The sequence below is a fragment of the Pan paniscus genome, chromosome 14, assembly GCF_029289425.2.
Source record: "Pan paniscus chromosome 14, NHGRI_mPanPan1-v2.0_pri, whole genome shotgun sequence".
Lineage (NCBI taxonomy): Eukaryota > Metazoa > Chordata > Mammalia > Primates > Hominidae > Pan > Pan paniscus.
The window spans coordinates 106,965,120-106,988,880 of record NC_073263.2 but is presented as its reverse complement, the minus strand read 5'-3'; the positions used below and the strand labels follow the sequence as shown (position 1 = coordinate 106,988,880).

The window sequence follows — 23,761 nt, the reverse complement described above, 5'->3', positions numbered from 1 at the left end:
GTAACGAATCTTCATAAAAATATAATTTTATAAAACATATTACCATGTGTTATCAGCTGGGTCCCAGACACAGAGTCTGTCAGAGTCCAGTGAAGATGTTGGCCAGACTACATTGTCATCAGAAGGAATGGCTGGGAAGAATCTGCTTCCAAACTCATTTGGCTTTGGTGGAAGTTATTTCCTTGTGGTTGCATGACTGGTCTTTTTGCTGGTTGTAGTTGCAGGTCCACATTCGTTCTAGAGGCTGCCTGCGGTCCTTAGAGGCCACTCATAGTTCCTTGCCATGAAGACTTTTCCAACATGGCTGCTTACTTCTTAAAGCCTGTAAGGAGATCCAGTCTCAGTTGGCCAAGTCTTGTAAAAGGTAACCTCATCACCGGAGTCACGTCTCATCACCTTTCCCATGTTCCATTGGTTAGAAGTCCCAGCTCCTGCCCACATTCAAGGGTAAGGGGTTATACAAATGTGTGACCACCAAGAAGTCAAGATTATGTGGGTCACTTAGGGTCTAACTGCCACAACTACATATTTGGATATAATTTCAAAGAAAGACTCTGAAAAAGCATAAAGAATTGTGGGAATTGCCTGAGAATTGAGGATGTTTATCCGCAATGCCTGTAAGGCTTACATTAAACAAGTCTAGCTTACTGAGCAAGTTTTAAAAAATGGGTTTGTATGACTTTACTTATTGGGAAAAGCTATTTGACTTGTCTTTGAGGGGAAAAATAATTAAAAAATACACATATACTCTCTCTGCAAAACAATTCCTGGAATATGATCTAACAGAAAAGCCCAGCAGACCTGATTCAAACCTGATGTGAACACAGAATGCTTTGAAATGAGTAAATTTAATTATTAAACCTAATTTTTCAGGTGAGGAAACTGAAACACTGGGGTTAAGTATCTTTTGCAGAGTCACACAGCTAAAGAATTTTGGAGCAGGAATTCAAATTCAGGCAGCTGGCTTCAGACCTCATGCTATTAAACCTGATATTAAACTTGACATCCATCTTACATGCAAATGTTACTCTCTCTATCAGGAAAATAACGCATTTATAAAACCCAGCTCAGATGTTACTTCCAACCAACAAATTTCCTGGACACACTAAGTAATAGAGTTAATCACATTGTCCTGTAAGTACTACCCACAGTATCCGGGCTCTACCACATTGTAATGCAATAGGTGTGTTCACACTGTTTGTCTCTCCTGGTGAATAGTTAATTCATCAGAGCATGACTGTGTTGTGTGTCCCATTATCCTTAGTAAATAATGTAGTGCCTTGTGTATAGGAAGAAATTAACCTTGATGGCTTTCAAGTTCCACCCCAAACAGTCAAGCCATGTTGATTGAAAAGTAGCTCCTCAGTTTGAGAGATTACCATCAGAGTATTTGAAACAAGATCGTATCCTTGGGGACTCCATATTGAGGACATTTTCTTCATAGGATTCTAAGGTCTAATGACTTGGCCTGATCCTAACCTAATCCTTTAGAAGGCTAGAGAATAAAATTAAATATGTTTTTCACTTTTCCAGTGGAGTAAGCAGGGTTTTATTGTGCTTCTTGAATCATTGTCACACTAGTAATCTCTTCAAAAGCGAATTTGTTCTGGAAAATAATGGGTTAGAGGCCTCTGTGGAGGAATACAGTAGTGGAATATTTTGAAATAATTGTAAAGCAAAACAGTTAATTGTGTTTTCAAGCTCTTTGAAATATATACGTAAGATGTTATGTGCCTGAGGTTGAACAAAAAGATAAATAGTTACAGTCATTACCCAATAATGTACCAATTATAAATAGCATTGTGTGTACATGTCCTCTATTATAAAATCAGAACGGGATGAAAAAGATTATAATCACGTTAATAATTTGATTTGCTTCATTCATCTTTTGAGTTATCTTTTCATAAAATTAGATACTGTGTTATTTCCTTCTGGAAAGTACAATTGTGCATGTGAGGAGAATGTTTTCATGTTAATCAATGCTGACAAGAATATTACACTTAAAAAACACAGAAGGCAGGCAGGTTGGGGGTTGGAGGACAGACAAATGAAGAAGACCAGATTGAAATTATTAGTTGCCAGAAATATATCTATTGACTTTTTACATTTTTAGAAGTACCTCTGTTAGCTTCCCAAAATACAGCTGTTTACAGTGATTGATAAGTTCCCGTGCTTTTAAGCTTATTCACATCCATTAGTTCTGCCTTTTTCCCCTGTTAAAAATCTGAAGCTGTCACACTGAAGTAGCATGATCAGCTAATGTTCCTGCCAGATTCAAAGCATGTCCCCAGGGGTGGCAAAAGTATTCAAAATCTCAAAGAAATGGCTTTTTAAATGTTGCCTGTTGACTTGGTCACTCCATTTGCTGTATCAGAAATGTTGAAATAAATATCAGGCAATTATAGAAATAGGACTTTGATGATCAATTTTCTATAAATATTTTATGTTTAGCCCAAACAAAAGAAGGCATTTGGAATTCACTATTTTATATAAAACTTTTATTTTAAAATAGTATGTAGTATATTTTCAAAATTGGTTAATTAATTTTCTAGTTTTCACTTCAAATAATGATTATTTACTCTATTCCCTCTAGCATTAGATTATTTTCGTGCAAACTGGTTTTTTTTTCTTTTTTTCTTTTTCCTGTAATAGTTTTAGAGTTTCTGCCTTAACACATTTAGGTATATTTTGTAGGAACAAAGGGAAAAGGTATCAGGGAGAGGAAATGATTTCTAAAATGTAAATTCCAAAGACAGGGAATGTTAAAAGTGTTTGCCAGTCCTGTTTCTTACAGAGCACAGAACTCAGATGCTCTTACAAAGATACAGGATAAATCACATCATTTCCTGCTCCATCATCAGAATATTATTATATGAATTAGATCACTTTTTAAAAAAAGAACATGGCCTTAGTACAGAACAACAGCAAAAGCCTGGGGAAGGAGAGGAGTGCACCATGAGGAGTCGATGGGGAGCAGAAGCCAGTTCATTTACTGATTTGGTTCATGTGCAAAATAATTGCTAAATAATTGCATATATGTGAGACTCTGGGTATTTTCAAAATTAGCTGGCAAAATTGTGTTATTTCCTACCCTCTGCTGGCTTTCACGGGTTCTCTGTTCTCTCTCCTTTTCCTCCATTCTCCTCTTACCCTAATTCCTGACCACTGTAATCCAACACACTAAGGTTTTAGGATTTGGACGATTAAGGTTATCCATGGAATTGTTTGGAAATGTAGACCTGTAATGGAGAGGGGAGAAAATGAAGAAATAGAAGCTGTACAAAAATAGTCAATACTGAGGCCAGGTACCGTGCGTGGCTCATGCCTGTAATCTCAGCACTATGGGATGCTGAAGTGGGCAGATCACTGGAGGTCAGGAGTTTGAGACCAGCTGGGCCAACATGGTGAAACCTCATCTTTACTAAAAAATACGAAAATTATCCAGGCTTGGTTGTGGGTGCCTGTAATCCCAGCTACTCGGGAGGCTGGGGCAGGAGAATCGCTTGAACCTGGGAGGCAGAGGTTGCAGTGAGCCGAGATTGCGCCATTGCACTCCAGCCTGGGCAACAAGAGTGAAACTCTGTCTCAAAAGAAAAAAAAAAAAAAGAAAGAAAGAAAATAGTTGATACTGAGACCTGGAAACTGAGAGCGTTCACGAATGCTGCATCCAAAGAATATTTTGTACTACGTCTTATTCATTATACAAATCAAGCAAATAAGCACACTCTGTTGTTCACATATGACACTATATAGGTCAACGGGGTGAGAGAGCCGCCCAGAAACAGACACACAGTTTTGTTATCAGATATTCTGGAGAGGTTTCTCTGAGGCAGTGGCATCTGAAGAATATACAGATGTTAACCAAATGAAGCAGGTGGGTTTGGGGAAAAAAGTATTCCAAGGAGAGGGGCAGCGTGCGGGACAACTAAGGAGCAAGAGTGACTAGAATGCTTTGATGAAGTGGAAAAAACACTCCAATGAGTGAGCGCGTATGAAGAAAAGGGTGGAGAGCAGATTATTGAGGTCCATTTAGATCATGTTTTACATCCTGGACAGCATCCTTAAAATAATGAGCCACTAAAAGTTTGAAGAAGGGCAATGACATGTTCCAATTTGCTTTTTTACAAGATCACTCTGACTTCCGCCTGGAGTAGCGTATAAAGGGACTAAGCACGATACCAGGTGGCACATAGGAGCTGAAGTGGCTCTTGTCAAAATAAGGTGATGGGGATGGGAGTGGATTTGTTTCCTAGGCTGCTACAACAGAGTACTGTGAATGGAGTAGCTTAAAATAACAGAAATCTATTCTCTCCCAGTTTGGGATGGAGGTTTCAGCAGGACATGCTCTCTCTAAAGACTTTAGGGGAAAATCTGTTCAATGTCCTTCTCTTAGCTTCCAGTGTTGCTGGCAATCCATGGAGCTCCTTGCTTGTTGGAATATCACTCCATCATCATGGTGTTCTTCCTGTATGTCTTCACCTTCTCTTCTCCGTGTATGTCTGCCTCTGTACCTCTTCTCCTCTTCCAACAAGGACCCCAGTCATAATGGAATAGAGCCACTCTAATGACCTCATTTTAACTGATTACATCTGCAAATATCCTATTTCTAAATAAGGTCATATTCATAGGTATTGCAGATTAAGACTGCAATATATCTTTCTTGGGGATATAGTTTAAGCCCAAACAGGGGATTATTGAAAGGAAGTGAGATAAGGGTTAGTGGAAAGAAAACATGTAAAGGTTTTAAAATATATTTTTGGTGGTAGACTCAACAGGACTTCATGATTAAGTCTGAGTTTAGGGATGGAAGCAGAGTCGTGGTTGACTTCCAGGTTTCTTCCAGATCATGATGCCATTTGTTGAGACACAAAATCCAACGGATCAAGTAAGTGGTGGGTTGAACATGGGTTCATTTTTTGACATGCCAAGTTTGATCTGTCTGTGAAATTTTTATGTGGAGCTGTAGATTTGGTGGTTAAAAATGTCTTTGGAATTCAAATGAGAGATTTGAGTTGGAGAGATAAGTGTGGGAGTCATTTCTATTCAAATTATCATCAAAGCTATGCAAGTAGATAACTTTCCTCAACCAGATAATGTTTAGTCAGAATAGAAGAAACCTTGACATCAACATTAAACATTTTAAAGAACAATGTGGACTATTTCAGACTAATATGAACAAAAAGGACCAGACTAACCCTGCCATAAGAAAAAACAAACCATCAAGAAACAGGACATTTGAAACGATGGTTTTAGAGACAAAAAACATCAGGCAGCCAAGGACAGAAAAATAAGCAAATACATTGAGCCCAACAATTGCCTGAGATTACCTAAGTTCAGGTAAAAGACAAGATTGTCTGCACTCAATATTTCTATTTAATTTGACATTGAAATTTGCACTCATAGTAGTAAGGCAGCAATAAATAAAAGGCATCCAAATTGTATAGGAAGAAATAAACTGGTTTTATCTGTAGACAATATCATAAACTATATAAATAACTATGAAACATACAAAAAGGTATAAGAGCTAATGCATGATTTTAGTGAGGTTTCAAAATTCAAATTTAATATATAACATTAAAATCACTTGATACAAGAGCAAAGAACAATATGTAATTGAATTTTTAAAAAATTGTACTTATAATAGCAAAAAAATAAAATATTTCCAGATAAATCTGACAAAATTTGCGAAAGTTTCACACAGTTAAAAATGGAAAACACTAAGGAAAAATTAATGATTACCTAAATAAATGCAGAAAGATACATTTTTAATGGGTTAGAAGACAATATTCTTAAGATGTCAGTTGTCCCCAAATTCATCTATAGCTTCCATGTAATCCCAGCAAGCTACATTGTGGAAATTGACAAGCTGAATTTAAAATTCCTATGTAAACGCAAAAGAATTATTATAGCTGTAACACTTTTCTAAAAGAACAAAACTGGGAATAAGTATATTTTTAAGACAGTTATTAGCATTAAGATAGACAAATCAATAGGATAAAATAGAAAGTAAAAAAAAAATAGACCTATACATAGATGGACAACTGATTTTGGCCAAGGGGCAAAGGAAACTTGTTGGGAGAATAGCAATATCATATTTTCAACAAATGATGTTGGAACATCTGGGTATTCATTACAAAATGGTTAATCTTTGATCCATATTTAAAATTTAACTCAAGTTGAATTATAGATGTTAGTGTAAAATCTTAAACTATAAAACTCATGGAAGAAAACATATGAGACTAACAGTGTCAATTAGCGTTAAGTAAAGATGTATTAGATGCAACAGAACAAAACGTGATCCATGCAAGAATAAATGTGATAAACTGGACTTCATAAAAATTAAACAATCGCAACAACAAAAAATAACAAAGAAATTGAAAAACAGCTTCTGCTCTTTAAAAGTCATTATTAAGAGAATTAAAAGACAATTCTCCATGGTACACAAGAAAAGATTTACAAAGGATATATCTAATGTAAGATTTGTATCCAGAAAGTATAAAGAAACCTCAATGCTCAATAAGAGAAAAAAAAATAAAAATGAGCAAAAGCTTTAGCAGACCACTGGAAAAAAATGGGTAGAGAATATGCATATGAAAAGATGCTCAATATCATTAGTCATTAGGAAAATGCAAATGAAAGCATAACGAGATAGCACTGAACTCTTTTTTAAAAGTCTAAAACTAAAAATGCTGACCATACCAAGTGTTGGTGAGAATATGGAGAAACTAGAACACTCATATCCTGTCTGTAGGAATGCAAAATGGTTAAATTACTTTGAAAAACAATAATGAAGCAGATTCCTTAAATAAAGGGTGATCTATCCAACTACTATTAGATCTATTCAATTGATCTAGGTATTTACCCATGGAAGTAAAAGCGTATGTTCATTATAAGACTTCTACACAAATTATCACATCTTTACTTACAGCAGCTGAAACCTGGAAACAACTCTAATGCCCATCAACAGAGGAATGGATGGATAAAGAAACTGATGCAGTGGAATACGACTCAACAAAGATGAGACTAAAAATAATTACACTGAGTAAAAGAATCCAAACAAAATAGAGCAAACACTGTGCCATCCTGTTTATACCTTACTCCAGTAAATGCAAACTAATACACAATGACAAAAATTACTTATTTGAGAACTGGGGAGAGGAAGGAGAGGGAAAGGGGTAGATAAAGAAAAGAGGAGAGATTAAAAGGAGCATAAGAAAACCTCAGAGAATAATAGGTTTGTGGTAAACATTACCGTGGTAATGTTTTTAGGGTATATTCACATGTAAAAACTTATCCAATTATACATTTTAAATATGTACAGTTTAGTGTGTCAGTTATGCCTCTGTAAAGTTGATTTTAAAAAAAGTTCCTATTTCCAAGTTCACAATTTCATTTGAACTCTTAAAAACTGGCCGGGCGCAGTGGCTCATGCCTGTAATCCCAGCACTTTGAGGAGCAGAAGCAGGCAGATGACGAGGTTAGGAGTTTGACACCAGCCTGAACAACATGGTGAAACCCTGTCTCTACTAAAAATACAAAAAGTAGCCAGACGTGGTGGTGGGCACCTGTAATTCCAGTTCCAGGAGGCTGAGGCAGGAGAATTGCTTGTACCTGGGAGGCGGAGGTTGCAGTGAGCCATGATCGCACCACTGCACTCCAGCTTGGGTGACAGAGTGAGACTCCATCTCGAAGAAAAAAAAAAAAAAAACTTACACCAAGGTCAAAGCAGAGGAGCTGGCAAAAGAGACTGAGAAAAAGAGCAGAGTGATAGAGAATAAGAAATGAGAGCTCCCACGGAAGCTAAGGGTAGGAACCACACAGTCCTTCCTCATGCTACTTAGAAGTTAAAAGAAAATGAGAGTTAAAAAATGCCATTCGATTCAGAAGTAACATTATGGACTAATGAAAAGGAAATTAGTTAAATAAGGCATGAGACAAAAGAAAGTAGGTTGACTGAGAAATGATGAAATAGAGGTAGCAAGTAATATGGTTTGGCTGTGTCCCTACCCATATCTCATCTTGAATTGTAGTTTCCACAATCCCACGTGTCATGGGAGGGACCCAGTGGGAGGTAATTGAATCATGGGGGCAGGTCTTTCCTGTGCTGTTCTCGTGATAGTGAATAAGTCTCATGAGATCTGATGGTTTTATAAAGGGGAATTTTTCTACACAGGCTCTCTCTCTTGACCGCTGCCGTATAAGTCCCTTTGCTCTTCCTTCATCTTCTGCCATAATTGTAAGGCCTTCCCAGCCATGTGGAAAGATGAGTCAATTAAACCTCTTTCCTTTGTCTCAGGTATGTCTTTACTAGCAGTGTGAGAACAGACTAATACAGCAAGTATAAAAAGCATTAAATGTTTGTCTTCTAAAGGAAGAGAGGAGAGTAGAGAGAGAGAGATTGTTAGCTGAAGGGTAAAGGATTCTTGTTATTAAGATATCAGAGCCTAGAACATATTTAAATACTGATGAGAAGGATACAAGGGAGAGAGAAAATTTGAATCAATAGTTTGTTTCCACTACCACAGAAAAGGATGAGATCCAGAGGTTTGATAGAGGAATGAGTTTTCCTCATTGGAGAGATAAGAGCAGATGGGTTTGAATGCTGGATCCTAAGGGTGGGATATTAAGGGAGTCTGTTTTTTATGGCTTTTATTTTCTCTTTGATCTTGGCAGAAAGGATGTCTGCCAAGATTTAAGGGTTTGGACAGGAGGATCATAGTTTTAATGAATAAAAACATATATGAAATAGCCACTTCAGAGAGTGGGGCAAGCAGTATGTGTTTTAGTTTAGACCAGAGTCCCTGGAGTTACAGGGGTTTGAATTCAAATCCTAGCTCCTCCATTCACCTGTGGTACTGTGAACAATGACAGAACCAAGTTAAGACCCCAAATCTTCTTTAAAGTGGGATGATAATGGCATGTTCACCATAGGCTTCTTGGGAGTAATAAATGAAATACTTTAGTTCAACTATTTTCACAGGTCCTGACGCTGGGTTTTGAATAAATTGTGCCCAGGACTATTGCTATTATAAAGCAAAATGAAGAAACACAATGGCCCGATTAATATGTTTCCAAGGAGTTCAATACTAAGAAGAAAAGTATTGCTGGAAATGGAAATCCACATTACTAGGTTAACATGTGGAGATCTTGCTCAAAGAGGAGGCTGGTTTAGATGCTGTGATGATTTTAGATGTCAAATGGACTGGATTATGGAAATACCCAGAGAACTGGGAAAGCATGATTTTTGGTGTTTCTGTGAGGATGTTTCCAGAAGACTTTGGCATCTGTGTCAGTGGACTGAGTGAGGAAGAGCCCTCCTTACCGTGGGCAGGTGCCATCTCATCAGCTGATGGCCCAGATGGAATAAGATAGAGGAAGGAATATGTGTTTCTCTCCTTCTTAGGGCTGGAACTTACTCTTCATTCCCTGCTCTTGGACAACAGAACTCCACTTTTTGGACTCTAGGTATTATTACACTAGCACCCCACTTCCCATAGCCGAGTTCTTACTCCTTAGATCTTGGTCTGAGAGTTACACCATTGGCTTCCAGGGCCACACTACTCCATGCCAGGATCTCCAGCTTGCAGACGGCTTGTCTGGAGGCTTTTCAGTCTCTATAATAATGAGCCAATTCTCCTAACAAATGCTATCTATCTATCTATCTATCTATCTATGTATCCATCCATCCATCCATCTATGTATCTATTATCTATATCTATCCTATTGGTTCTATCTGTCTGGAGAACCCTAATACAGATGCCAGCAAACCAAAACCAAGTGGCAAATGTCTACCATTGACATTCCTCTCCTTCCTTAATGACTCTTAGGAACCAAAAACACATGCAAAATTCCATGTAATACACAAGCCAGAAAAGGTAAAATATTGTATCTGCTAGTTCACACAGCTCATTTCACTACTGCAATCTACCATTATTCAAATACTGATTTAGAAAATGACAACCTTCAAAAGACTAAAATCATCAATTTTTACTTAGAAGGAAAAGAAATGAAATTTTAATGACAGGGAATTTTAATCTTACTATTTCAATTTATAAGATGTGACTGGCTGAATATTGCTATGTACTAAAATGATAAATACTATGTGTTATTAAATATTTTGTCATTGAAAAATGACCTATTATTCTGACCTATTTTATTTTCAGGGGTACTTATAGATAAAGGAGTTTATAAAGGCTTCTGCTAAAGAAGACATCAGAGAAAATGTCTTCCAATTGATTTATCTTGCTTTATTTCTGAGCATCTTGACTCCAACTGTATTGCAATTAAAAATAATTGTTTTAAATGGCAGAGACTCTGATTTGTCCTATGCCCCTTCTTCTAAATTCCAAGAGTCTGTGTGAACTCTTTCTATGAGTTTCTTAAAATTCACGAAAGTAGTCTCTACTGGTTTAAATGGTGTCCCCTCAAAATTTATGTCATTTCCAGGACCCCAGAATGTGCCCTTATTTGGAAATAGGGTCATTGTGGATGTACTTAGTTAAGATGAGGTAATACTAGAGTAGAGTGGGCTCTACATCCAGTATTGCTGGTGTCTTTCTAGGAAGAGGAGCAGAGCCACAGGGAATGGTGACTATGTGAAGACAGAGGTGGAGATTGACTGATGTGCCTGCCAGCCAAGGAAGGTGGCGCATTGCCGGCCACCACCAGGAAGTCGGAGAGAAGCCTGGCACAGATTCTCCGTCCAGTGGGAACCAGCCTCTGTGTTAATTTCAGACTTCTACCCTCCAGAACTATGAGACAATAAATTTCCTAAAACTGGTTTAAGCCACTCAGTTTGCAATAGTGTATTATGTCAGCCCTAAAAAGCTAATACAAAGCCCTAGAGAATTTCAATAAAGGTGTCAGGAAATATAGATCACAGACAATACTGATAGGACCTTCTAACATTCTTACACTTCTGTAATGTTTGTTGCTCTTTCGGTCTTTCCTATTTTCTTTTATTGTGATTGGCAAAAATCCCTTGAAAAAAACAAGAAACAATACGAACAGAAACAAAGCTATGTACTTGTTTTGGGAAGCAACCTCAAATGGAAAGATGGGGGCTGTGTTCTAAAAGGTGAGGAGAAATTTATAGCGAAGATAAAGAGATAAAGATAAATGGTCCTGTGCACCACTGAATTCTGAGAGCTCTGAACAAAACCTAAGTATATGTTAGTGCCCAGTGAATAGTTGTTGAATGAATGGATGAATCAACAAATAAATGAATTGATGAGATAATCAATCTGTGAGACAAAAAGCAACACAAATGAGTAGACAAGAGTGGGTTAGTTTGACTAAAAATTGAAGATCACCCATTTTTTCAGTCAAGTAGGCGGACATCTGCTATTTGCCAGGCATGGGTATTGGTGTTTGGCGTAATGAAATAGCAAAACAAAGTCCTACTGTCAAGGAACATAGACTCTTGGAATTTAGAAGAAGGGGCGTAGGACAAATCAGAGTCTCGGCCATTTAAAAAAAATTATTTTTAATTGCAATACAGTTGGAGTCAAGATGCTCAGAAATAAAGCAAGATAAATCAATTGGTTTAAAATATCTTTCACACTACCCTTCCATGGAAGGTGCAGAGAAGGGTCTAGTCTAAATGTAGGCAACTGGAGACTCCCTTTTCCTATATTCCTTTAAACCCTATGCCCCAAAATGTGTAATCAAGTCTATTCTTGAACAGAAAAGAACACAGTGCCCTTTCTCTTTGGAATTTTATGTAAGCCCTTAAGAAAAGCTGCTATTGTCCTAGTTTGTAAAAGTACAAATGGGTGAGTATGCATCTGCTCTGTTCAGTTGGAAAATTAGTACACGTTTCAGCACTCCTCGATACCAATTGACTATTGAATGTGTACTAAGGGAAGCTTCTGTACAGACCAGTAAACCACACAATTGCAGAAATCCTCTAATTAAAGAAACACACCATAATCTTCCTGGTGAATCTGAAGAAAAGGTTTTTTAGAAAAGTACATCTGTGTAAGGTACATTTGTGTAAAAAACAATCATTTTTCATTGAAGTGCAGCTGTATTGTTAGAAGTTGTTCTAAGAAAACTCAGCTTAAAATTTCTTATAGGCTGCTTTGGCTTAAAATAATTGCCTAACTGGATGGTCACAAATGACCAAGAAACCAAATATATATCATAGTATTAACTATCATTACAGATTGTTAAATAATACTGCACAGTAGAGATCTTTTGAAAAATATTTTAAATGATAGATTCTATTTTGGTTTGAGGCAAAGTCTTAAACATAACAAGTTAAATAAATTTTTAATGAGATTTTACAAGTGAAATAATTAATGTTCAAGACATAGAATCATGCCTTTTGGAAATGACTCTCATGATATTCTATTATTTTAAAAACTATGTGCCTATTTTTAGGAATTAAATTGCTCTGGTAGATACCTGATAAATATCTATCTCACAAATCATGTTTTTCTGTCATAAGTAGATTTTTAAAATGTTTTAGTTTATAGGTTGTTTGGCTCTGTCACCCAGGCTGGACTGCAGTGCTGTGATCTCGGCTCACTGAATACTCTCCTTTCTGGGTTCAAGGGATCCTCCCTCCTCAGCTTCCCAAGAAGCTGGGGCTACAGGCATGCACCAACATGTCTGGCTAATTTTTAAATTCTTTGTAGAGATGGCATCTAGGTTTCCCTGGTTGGTCTTGAACTCCTGGGCTCAAGCAGTCCTCCTACTTTGGCCTTCCAAAGTATGGGATTACAAGTGAGAGCCACTATGCCTGGTTAGTTTCTAATTTTTACATTCAGTTCATTTTTATGTGACTGGCATTTGTGTAGGATTATTTTTATAACCAATATGTTTTAGGTATGTAACCCAGAAGTAAATCACTAACTAATCTGCACCGGAGGAAGTATAATTTAGGGAGAGTAGAAACTCTATCTGATAGACTGCACCGAAGGTAAGGTGTCACAGCCTTGAAGAGCCTCAGTGACTTTGGGAAAAACAAGCACCAAGACTGATCTTCCAGATCCAAGGTCTGGTAGCAGGATGGTTTTCATTTCCATCTGTTGGAAGTCTCAGCTTCTGACATAAAGGCCTGCTTTATACAAAATGAGCCTGATTGAAAGATGTAAGCCACCAGGTTAGAGGGAGAACTACAGGAGGCAGACAGGAGAAAGTAAGAGAAGAGTGACGTTGTTCTTCCACTAGCTTGTGGCTACTAACAAATTTCATCAGAAAGTTGCTGAGGATTCCTCAGAACAATTTACAGAGATAACTGTAAGCAGCAGAGGGCTATGAAGACGCTCATGGGTGCTGACAGGAGCCCCTGGTTGGTGGCGGATTGGGAATACAGGGGCTCTGTAGGGGGTGAAGGAACTGTGCTTGACACCAATCAATGGGAGCCTGGAGAAACTGAGGCAGGGACTGGAATCGTGCTGAGACTCAAACATTTTGAGTTAGAGTACTCACCAGGTACTCTAACTCAATCATATGCCTTGGGTATAAGGAAATTAGGAATAATTGGAACTGTGGCTGGCCCCAAATTTCATGCCCTATTTATAGCCATTCATCAGATTTAGAATGAGGTAAAGGAAGGATTCTTTTTATTATTTTTTAAAATACCCACCTCATTTTTTACATCCACATCATAAATCACCGAGAGGGAGAATTAGGCCTGTGGACCTCCCTTTTTGTAGTACCTCATATGTAATTTTTTTTTTTTTTTTTTTTACAGATTCATGTTTTTTGGTACAAGTGAATGTTTTATAACGAAAAGGCTTTTTTGTTGTTGTTTTTATTCTCTATAAAAATACCTCTGGGTGAAAATTATTAAGAAAGCTAATTATTGTATCTTTACATGACTCTAAATTTGGTCTATTTAAAAAGTCAAAACATAGACATTTGGAAATGACTTTCTCCTTTCAGTACTGAAGTTGAGAGGGAGAAGGAAAAAAAGTGAGAAATTCCAGTGCCTGGATGTTCCCAGGCTAATTTCTAGACAAGTGAGTTTTGATAAGTTCAAGTTTCAGATAAGAATTTCTTTTTTCTTCTCTCGTTGGTTTTCCCAAATCGTGAGTTAAAATGTCTCTGAAAGAGTCTGAAAAAAATATACATTAATGTGGAGAATTATTTACATAAAATTTTAATAAACTAGTATGAGAATGAGACCCTCCAATAAATATTATTTAGAGTTATTTTAATAGTCCTCTCCCCTATCATAACCCATTTAAAAATGTGGGTATATATATATATATGTGTGTATGCATTCATAAAAATTTAGTGTGCAGTTCTTAGTTTTTCTTTATGGAAAACACACAAAATAAATGTGAATAATTGAAGCCATTACACAGACATTGTTCCTCCTAAGTTCTGTAAATAGATATTCCAATAAAGACACTACCAACATCTTACATTCTGTCTCAAATATAATTGAGAGTATTTACATATTAAACTTTTTAAATAAAAATGATTGGATTTCAAATTGCCTTAAAGATTCATAATGTAATATTCTTCACCCTAAATCACCCAGATTATTTCTAATTTTTTCTTTATTTTACCTTCATAAATACAGCCTTTGATTAATCTAATTTAGCGGAATTGATCAATCTGAGATATTTTTACCTGCCCACATTACAGCATGCCATGGAATGAAAACTTACTTTGCTGCTCAAATGTATCAAACACAGTTTCTGTGGTCAAGTTCCTCTCCTTTTCTAAATTTGCTTAGAGGATCTCATAAAACGTAACTCCTCTGACAAGGGAACCATTTTAGCACCAACACTACAAAAGCTTCTGTGTTCCTAAGGGAAAGATCCTTTCCTGAATTAAATTTAACCTCTTTAGTACTCCCATTTAACCACCTGATAAATCCACTTGAGCTATCTTTTGGGGAGAGAGAGGTATCTGGGAACAATAACACTTCCTTTTTGAACAGTTTAATAAAGCTTTGTGAGATTTCAAGATGAAAGATAATGTGTAATGCTGATAGTGCCCTCCAAGGCTCTGCATTCATGGATCCAATTACGTTTTTTGTCATGGTAAAAGCCACAGTGGATATATTAAATGAGAGTGTGGTTTAAGAATGAAGGCCCAGGAGTCTGGAGATCTGGTTTCTAAGGCTGACTTCACTTCTGCTTTCTTATCTCACTGGGAGTATGCAGCTTAACATCTTTACCTCAGTGTCTCCTTCCATAAAGTGCCCAGCAAATATCTGAGAAATTCTTTTAAAATGGCAGTGCAAATTGCCATTTAGAATCACCTTGGAATGTCTAGAAAAAAATGAGGTGAATGTTCGTTCAGAAAGGGAAATACAATCTTCTGCTTAATTTCAGATTTATCATCATGTTTGTCTTTTACTTTTTAAAAGTCATGAGATTTCCAGAAGAGGAATGACATTTTCAAAGCCTTAAGGACACTTGTGAAAACACTCCTTCAACTATTCTTTATTTCTCACCAAAATTTTGACTCTGGCTTTTCTCCAACTTCCTCTCTTCCCCAATTCCCAATTCCAACTTGAAAAGAGTAATTGCAATCTTAACTTTTTCCATTCTGGAGTATTTTCTTGCAGCCGATTTGTTTCATATAATTGTAAATTTATGCATGTCAGATTTTGTTTTAGATACACGTTTGCTGGCTTTAGTCAGTCAATCCCCAAACCCTTAAACTGATTAATTTCACCGTGAAATAATTGATTACGAATTTGTAGCATTTTCTGACTTTATTTTAAAATGCAAGTTGATAGAACATTGTCATTTATTGATTAATCTATTGCCCTTTGCCTTGAGATAATTTTGAAGAAGCAGAATAGTGCCATTAGTAAGACAATATCTATGTATTACAAATGATCATGTTCCTAAAATACACATGCACACACACACACATGCACACACACACTCACACTTTCTAGTAATAAGCAGTGTTTTGAGTAAAATCTTTTGAAAGATGTTTAGCAAATCGAAACAATTTCTGTCTTCCTATGTGATGCCTGCAATTATATGGTTTAGATATTTATTGAAGGACTTGGGAAACATCATAGTCCCATTGGCATTATTCTCAGCATATCAAAGATTCATTCAGTATAAATAAATAATTTCATGACTTATAATAATAAAAGTTATCATGGAAAAGTTTATAACCTAGTAAATAGGATGCCATAGAAATATTCAACACGGATAAATAAAATACATACATAGTTTAAATTAGAACACCTGTTATAGAATGGTACAGTCTAACTCTCTGGCCAGGTAAGCTTCTAGCATGAAACTTCACACAATCATACCTACAATATATTCTTGCCTAATTCCTTGTTCCAAAGGAAAGTTTGATAAGGAAGTTGAATAATTTAGCTTCCTTTTAGAGATGGTAGAGCTTATTTAAGTAGCTTTCCTGTAGTACAAAAAGATTAGGCAGCTCTGATTGGAACTCTAGATTGAAAATGAGTAGAAATAACCTCTTATAGAACACGTCTAAATTTAACTTTGCTTCACACCAATAAACTATAGCCTCTACTACTTTATAGACAGATTATAGCTCATCAGTAGGACTAAAAATCACTGTGGAATTACTCTGCAATAGTCCTGTTGCTATGTCTATAAATATAATTTCAGTGAGTGACTTTTCCATTTTCTAGCTGCTTGGCTATACTTTTTTTGCGTGGCAAACTAAAGGGCTTTAGGGATATGGTAAATGACAAATTTAAATAGCCTCAGATAAAACATGAAAGTCAACATTAAATTATTTGGTTAAAAATTATTTTCAGAACAATTTTAAAAAATAATATTTTGCAACTGATTTTAACTTAATGTTTATACTATTCTAAAAAGGTAAAAAAAATGCAATGTTGCTTATTCTCGTTAAGCCTAACATAAAGAAAATAAAAGCATTATTTAAGGGAAAAAGTCCCATTTAATTATGTGAACACATAATTAAATAATTATCATAAGAGGCAAAAAAAGATAGATAGCATCAGATATTGTAGCTTGGTAGAGCTTCAGTACTAGGGGGTCAAACAGTTGAAAATAATCCGGGAAACAGTTTTAAGTGTTTTATATTTAAAACACCTACACACACACACACACACACACACACTCTCTCTCTCACGTAGGCAGTGTGAAATTTACATTGTTCCTTTTCCATGTTATTGTTGTGTATGGGCAGGCTTATTTTTCGCATATTCCCCTCTCAATAGCCTTGGGGTTCTAAAGAGAGACACAGCATTATCACCCAAGATGCTTGACAAAGATGGGTATTTTGAGGGTGATCCAGATTTACTGATGATATGAGGCCTGGAAATCTGAAAATTTAACAAACTTTCCTGGTAATTTTTATAAAAAACAAAATTCAAGGAAAACTACTGCATGAAAAAATGTGAAGAAGCCAGTGGATACTTTTTAAAAAGTGTTAAAATGGTTCCTATGTAATAGACAAATAATCTCTGAGCTAGATAAAAGTTCAACATGAAGTATAATCTAATATTAAAAAGCCCAGAGAAGCTGCTTTCATAAGTTCCAAGATTAGCATTTAGCTTTCTCCTGGTTAAAAGTTTAAAATGAAGAAGATACATACTCTGTGCAGGGCTGAGGAAGGTAAGAGACCCTAGGACACAATGATCTCTGTCAATGCCTCTGTGCCATTTCCAAATAGCCGTCCTCATGCCTTCTCTTCCATCCTTCTTTCCTTGTTACCATCTCTCTTCCTTCTTCTCTCTGTCTCCTTTGCTGCAACAGTATTTAAGTGGATATATAATACATATTAACTCTATCACATCTTTTAACATACATGTTGGTTTAATGATTGTGGAGCGATTGTAGGAATTGTCCATTTTACTTAATTTTTCAGAGGTTTTTGGTTAAGACAAAATTCCCTCAGAGACTCAAATGTCATCTGCTGATTGAAATATACATCTGTGTTTTGAGATTAAGCCCAAATGAAGGGTGGCTTCTCTCTCTGGATCGGACTATACTTTGAGTCATTTAGTTACAGTAAAACAAAAATATCAAAATGGCAAGAAAAAATTAACTGTGGTGCCTAATTCTTTGTTCCTCATGAAATGGATTGCCTATACCATACTTAAATAACATGTGCATAGCCTTTCCAAAGCTCCAAACCTCACGATGAAATAGTCCTCTCTTCCCTTCCCTGTGTGAGTGTTGGGAAGATTCCTTTTCCCTGTCAAGGGGCCTTTCCTCCCGTGCTGACCACAAGGTAGTTTTTTGAGGGGATCTTAAGTTGTATTAGTATTTTATGAGATCTTGGATAGGGTTAAATAATTCCTCTTACTTTGGTGTGGAAAGAGAATGGAGTGTGATAGTGAATGCGGGAAAAATTTGTGAAAGACTGTGAAATGAGCTGTAAAGATTACTAAATCACCTGACTAGCAGAGTCTTCCAAGATTTCTCTGCCTTTCATCATCTTTGAGCTATTTCGCAACTTTGTGAAATTTTAAAAATATGATATAAATGCAATTGACTTTCTTCCAGAAAAATGCAAAGAGATTGTGTCCAGTGAAAATGCTAAGGATTATTGCCCTGTGAATCGACCAGTTTTACCTATAGATGATTTTAAATTTGCCTTTGAATTGGTTGTAACATCTTATTGTTTATCTTATTAATCAAGTAAAATCTTTGATTCATGTTCATGATACATCTGTATGAGCTTACCATGTCTTTAAATACCTTATGATGTTAACATAACCTACTTTCTAGACAAATAGCACTCCCTTTCTTATTTTCAAGTAAGTAGCAAACACTTATTTGAAATTCTGAGCCCATCAATTTATTTTTTTATATGAAAGGATGAACATTTCCTAGAAGCCCTCTTGGTATCATCTAGGTAAATTTCGTATCAAATCTGTGCTAATATGTTATTTGTCCTGGAACTGGTTCTTAGTCCAAATTTTATACCATTTATTCGACTCCTATATCCTTCACCTTGATCAATATAAAGTGCATTTGCCACACATTCGGTTTGGCCAATATTATTCTCTGTATAGTGGCTTTAACTCAATTATCAAACAGTATTTTAAAAATTGAATGGCCAGGTGTGGTGGCTCACATCTTCTATAATCCCAGCACTTTGGGAGGCCGAGGGGGGCGGATCACCTGAGGTCAGGAGTTGGAGACCAGCCTGGCCAACATGGTGAAACCCTATCTCTACTAAGAATACAAAAAATTGGCCGGGCACGGTGGATCACGCCTGTAATCCCAGCATTTTGGGAGGCCGAGGCAGGCAGATCACAAGGTCAGGAGATCAAGACCATCCTGGCTAACACGATGAAACCCCATCTGTACTAAAAACAAAAAATTAGCCAGGCTTGGCGGTGGGCGCCTGTAGTCCCAGCTACTCGGGAGGTTGAGGCAGGAGAATGGCATGAACCCGGGAGGCGGAGCTTGCAGTGAGCTGAGATCGTGTCACTGCACTCGAGCCTGGGCCACAGAGCGTGACTCCGTCAAAAAAAAAGAAAAAAAGAAAAAAGAAAAGAAAAAAAATTAGCTAGTTGTGGTGGTGTGTGCCTGTAGTCTCAGCTGCTTGGGAGGCTGAGGCAGGAGAATTGCTTGAACCCAGGACGCAGAGGTTGCAGTGAGCCCAGATGGCACCACTGCACTCCAGCCTGGGCAACAGAGCAAGATTCTGTCTCAAAATAATTTAAAATAAACAAATAAATAAAAATAGAATATTTTGGTTGGGTGTACATGGGTGAGCTGCTTTATTTTATGTATGTAGAATTTCTAAAATAATTGTGCTTTTACCGTCTAGCTTCTATAATTTATAAATATGTAATAAATAGTAGATAATATTAATGAGTGTGTTGTTTGGCATTTTATTAGTTGGCTTAAAAATGAGAATGATAAAAAAGGCATGGTATCAGGGCATTTTAAAATTATTAGCCATGGGGGTAAAAAAGAAAAAGGAAACTGAGACAAGTTGCCAGCATGGCTACACAGAGAAATTCCAGTTTCCCCCAAACTGGAAAATAATAGCATTTTATATGAGGACAGTGTGCTTAATATATAACAAAGATAGCTGCTATATATTAGAAATTATGTTTGTTATTCCTTAAGCAATTATTTTTAATCTTGATAGTTTATTCTGGTTAGATATATAACAAGAATATAACTCTAGTCTCTTCTTGCAAAAAAAAAAAAAATTCCAATGAGCAAGATGATTAATCCAGTAAAGAAACATGTCCAGCCTGGGGACAAAAAAAAGTAGATCAAATTTTGGTTAGGAAGATTAACCAAGTAAAAATCCATTAGCTGGAATTTATTGTAAAAGCCGATAAGAAATCATCCAAGAAATAAAAAACTAAAAATAGCCCTCAATATGGAATAAAAAAAAGACATAGAGTGATTCTCTTTGCATTCAATAGAGACTGAGACAACACAACTCTCAGAATATTAAATATTGCTTTGGAAAGTTTAGAAATATGATGAAAGTAAATTAGACAATTGCTAGAAAAATATCCTTCAGTTGGTTCCCCACACATCACAAAATTCAGCTTGATACCATTTTCTTTTTCTTGACAAATTTAGGGCTTTTACTAGTGCTATGACAGAAAGAATGAATGCTACCAAAAAGACCATTTGAATTTACTTTAATTATTTCAGAGTAGGGAAACGATAATTGGAAAGTAGTTTATAACCTTGAGTTTGTAAAATCTGTAAACTCTCACAACGATGTGAAGGCAGAGAAAGTATCAAACTCAGTCCCCTATAATAAGCTCATTACTTCATAAAATATATATCCCCTTCATCTATGTGTCAGAAATGTTTAAAATTTTCACCACTGGTACATTATTTTTGGGCCTTACATTTTTGTGGATTTGGTGAATACTTGAAAGAAATAAAATAGGATTGGATAATGTGAATTCCTTTTACACTCATTGTCATTATTAGAAAATAAAGCCCAAATAAAATATGACAGAGCAGAATTAGTTTTAATACAGGAAAAATTTGCAAGTTGAAGAGGAGAAAATGCAGCCAGGAACTAACGGTACACACCTAGGTGGTTAAGACAGCATGGATGATGATAAGAGAACATAAGGAAAATTCTGCCCTCCAGCTACTTTGAATTTAGTGTTCTGCCTAGTATGAATATTATTGAACCCTATGGTATGGTACTTAACTATCTAATGAGATGATAACTCTCTCCTACCTGTAGAAAATGTAGATGCCTTGCCTACTTCTGCTTATATACATGCTGAAACATACTGATGTCTGCTGTCTTCTTAATTTTACACTAATTTTTAAAGTAAAGATTGATTTGATAAAAAATATGCACTTGGAAAAATTATTCTGCTATTCCCACATTTCATGTTCATGTCTATTTACAGCTAACAAGACTAGCACGCAAATAGATATATGCTCCAAGATCTCGCTTCTTTTCATGTCTGGCTTCTCCCTGTTTACCCACAATTATTTTCATAATATTTTACTGTGATTCCACAAACCAGAGACAAATCTCTGAAGGGAATAGTGTTCCAAGGCATGGCCATCATTAGAAGACAATAAGCTTGTTTTCATTCCAACATCCTTAGCTTTGTTGAAGGCTAAGTGGAAGAAATTAACATACTGCACGACTTTCAATGAAAATTGTTTCTAATTATTTTGCTTCTCAAATTATTCCACCAGGCATTGATTAGACTTTTTAAATTTATTTCATATCTGTCACTCTCAGCTAACATTTGTAATTTTTTAATTGTTGTTAAAGAGAATCTATTAATTGAAATACAATTATCCTCTTTAATAAAAGTAAATAAAATTACTTGGGTAGCCAACATATTCAAGTAATCATCAATCTTGGTCAGAAATTAAAAGTAAGATGAGCATCTAAACTTGGCACTCAAAGACTGACCATCTGCACCTTTGAGGCAAAATAAAATTCAGTTTAGGAAAACCTTATGAAAATCAATGTTTTAATTATGCTATCAAGGGCTGTGGTAGGCAGAAACTTCTTTGCTCCACCCCCCAAAAATGTCCAGTTCTTAATCCTGAAAACCTGTGGAATCTTGTGTAACAAAAGGACTTCATAGACGTGATTAATGTTAATGACCAGGAGGTGGAGAGTGACCTCGGTTATCCTGGTGGGTCCAAGGTAATCACAGGCATCTTTATAATCAGTGAAGGTCTCCCTGCTGTGCTTAGAGAGGGGGATGCTGGAAGAAGAGTGGTCAGAGAAGCAACATTGCTGGCTCTAAAGACAGAGGACAGGCCACGAGCCAAGGCATGCAGGAGGCCTCCAGAAGCTGGGGCAGGCAAGAGAATGGACTCAGCCCTGGAGCCTCCAGAAGGCACGCAGCCCTGCCCATTCCTTGCTTTTAGCCAGGTAAGATGTCTGTCAGCCTGATGAGAACTATGAAATAATGAATGTGCTTGTTTTTTCACCGCTAAATTTGTGCTAATTTGTTATAGCAGTGATAGAAAACTAAGACAAGGCTATATCTTGGCATGTCAGATTTTAAGTTATCTGCTATAGTTTAGAAAAGCCCAGAGAAGGAGCTGCAATTTGTCTCTTTGAAAAAAAAAAAAAAAAAGGATCACCTTCTAGGGGATTAAACAGTAATGGGCTGGGTGTTGTGGCTGACACCTGTAATCCTAGCACTTGGGGAGGCCGAGGCGCTGCTGCACTCCAGCCTGGGCAACATAGTGAGACCCTGTCTCCAGAAAAAAAAAAAAAAGAAAAAGAATTAAACGTTAACAGATTATTAAGTGAGGCACTGTGTGAGACCTAGCTTGGGTTTGTGCCTATAGATATTTAAAAGTTGATCCAGGTTTTCACTTGAAAGCAAAACTACTGCCTTAAATTTCCACTTTACAAAAATAAATCATGGATTGAGGGAAATAATTTACTTGTTTGCTTTATAAAAAGAGATCTCGATCTCTTCATAAGTTATATATGTTTTACAAGGTTGCACTGTTTGAACTGTAAGTGTGAATGGTTACTAACACTCCAGAAACCAAGAGGTACATTTTAACTGGAAAAATTTTCTTCCTGTATCTTACAAATTAATCGAAGTTTGCCTACTCTTGAAAATATGTCAAAAGTATTATGTAGCTTTACCACAGTTTTATCTAACTTCTAGAAGAATTTAAATTCATATAAAGATAAAGAGTAACATACCAATGGAGTTTAGAGAGTTTTCAGATTTGCTCAGAAGAATGCTCCTTTGAAAACCTATGAAGTAGATTTTACCCAATGTATATCTGGATCTAAAAATTAAAGAAAATATCAGTCGTGTTCAGATTCCTTTATACCCTGCAGAAGAGAGAAAGAATAAGCAACATCAATGGAGCATATAACATGTATGGTTTAGCACTTTCATATTTTTAATCTTAACTATTCAGCCAAATACGTCTTATTTTTTTTTTATTTTTATAGATGAGGATATTTAGGTTTGCATTTTTTTTTATAAATTGCTCAGTCATACAGTTGGTAAATAGCTGACAGGAGAGTTCACTCCAGGTCTTACTGACTCTCAAACCTTTGCTTTTTAAAAATCTCCAAACTAGCGCCTCTCCCTTTTAACTGCAAAATAAGCACAAAGTTATCCCAGTTCTACACAGTGCTAAACAAATTCCTATGAGCAAACAATTAGCACAGGCAGATGGAGTGAGGGGGAGGTGGTTTATAACAATGGAAAGCTGTCTGCCTGCTGTGGATTAAAGATTCAAACTCTTTGATCCTCCTCCCAGGGATAGGTGAGGGCCTATGTCTCCCCCTCATTAACATGAGTGATCCTTGGCTAGGTTCTCCTTTGATTGACAGAATATGGGAGAAAGTAAGGCTGAACCATATA

At 36.4% G+C, this 23,761-nt stretch overlaps 1 protein-coding gene across 1 annotated transcript; it reads right to left on the bottom strand.

The window, feature by feature from the left end:
- Positions 1 to 154: 154 nt before the first annotated feature.
- On the bottom strand, positions 155 to 17,620 carry DAOA (D-amino acid oxidase activator). The gene is given in 3 exon segments (XM_055096986.1): positions 155 to 267; positions 270 to 431; positions 17,533 to 17,620. Coding segments are annotated over 3 exon segments (363 nt in total).
- Positions 17,621 to 23,761: the final 6,141 nt, after the last annotated feature.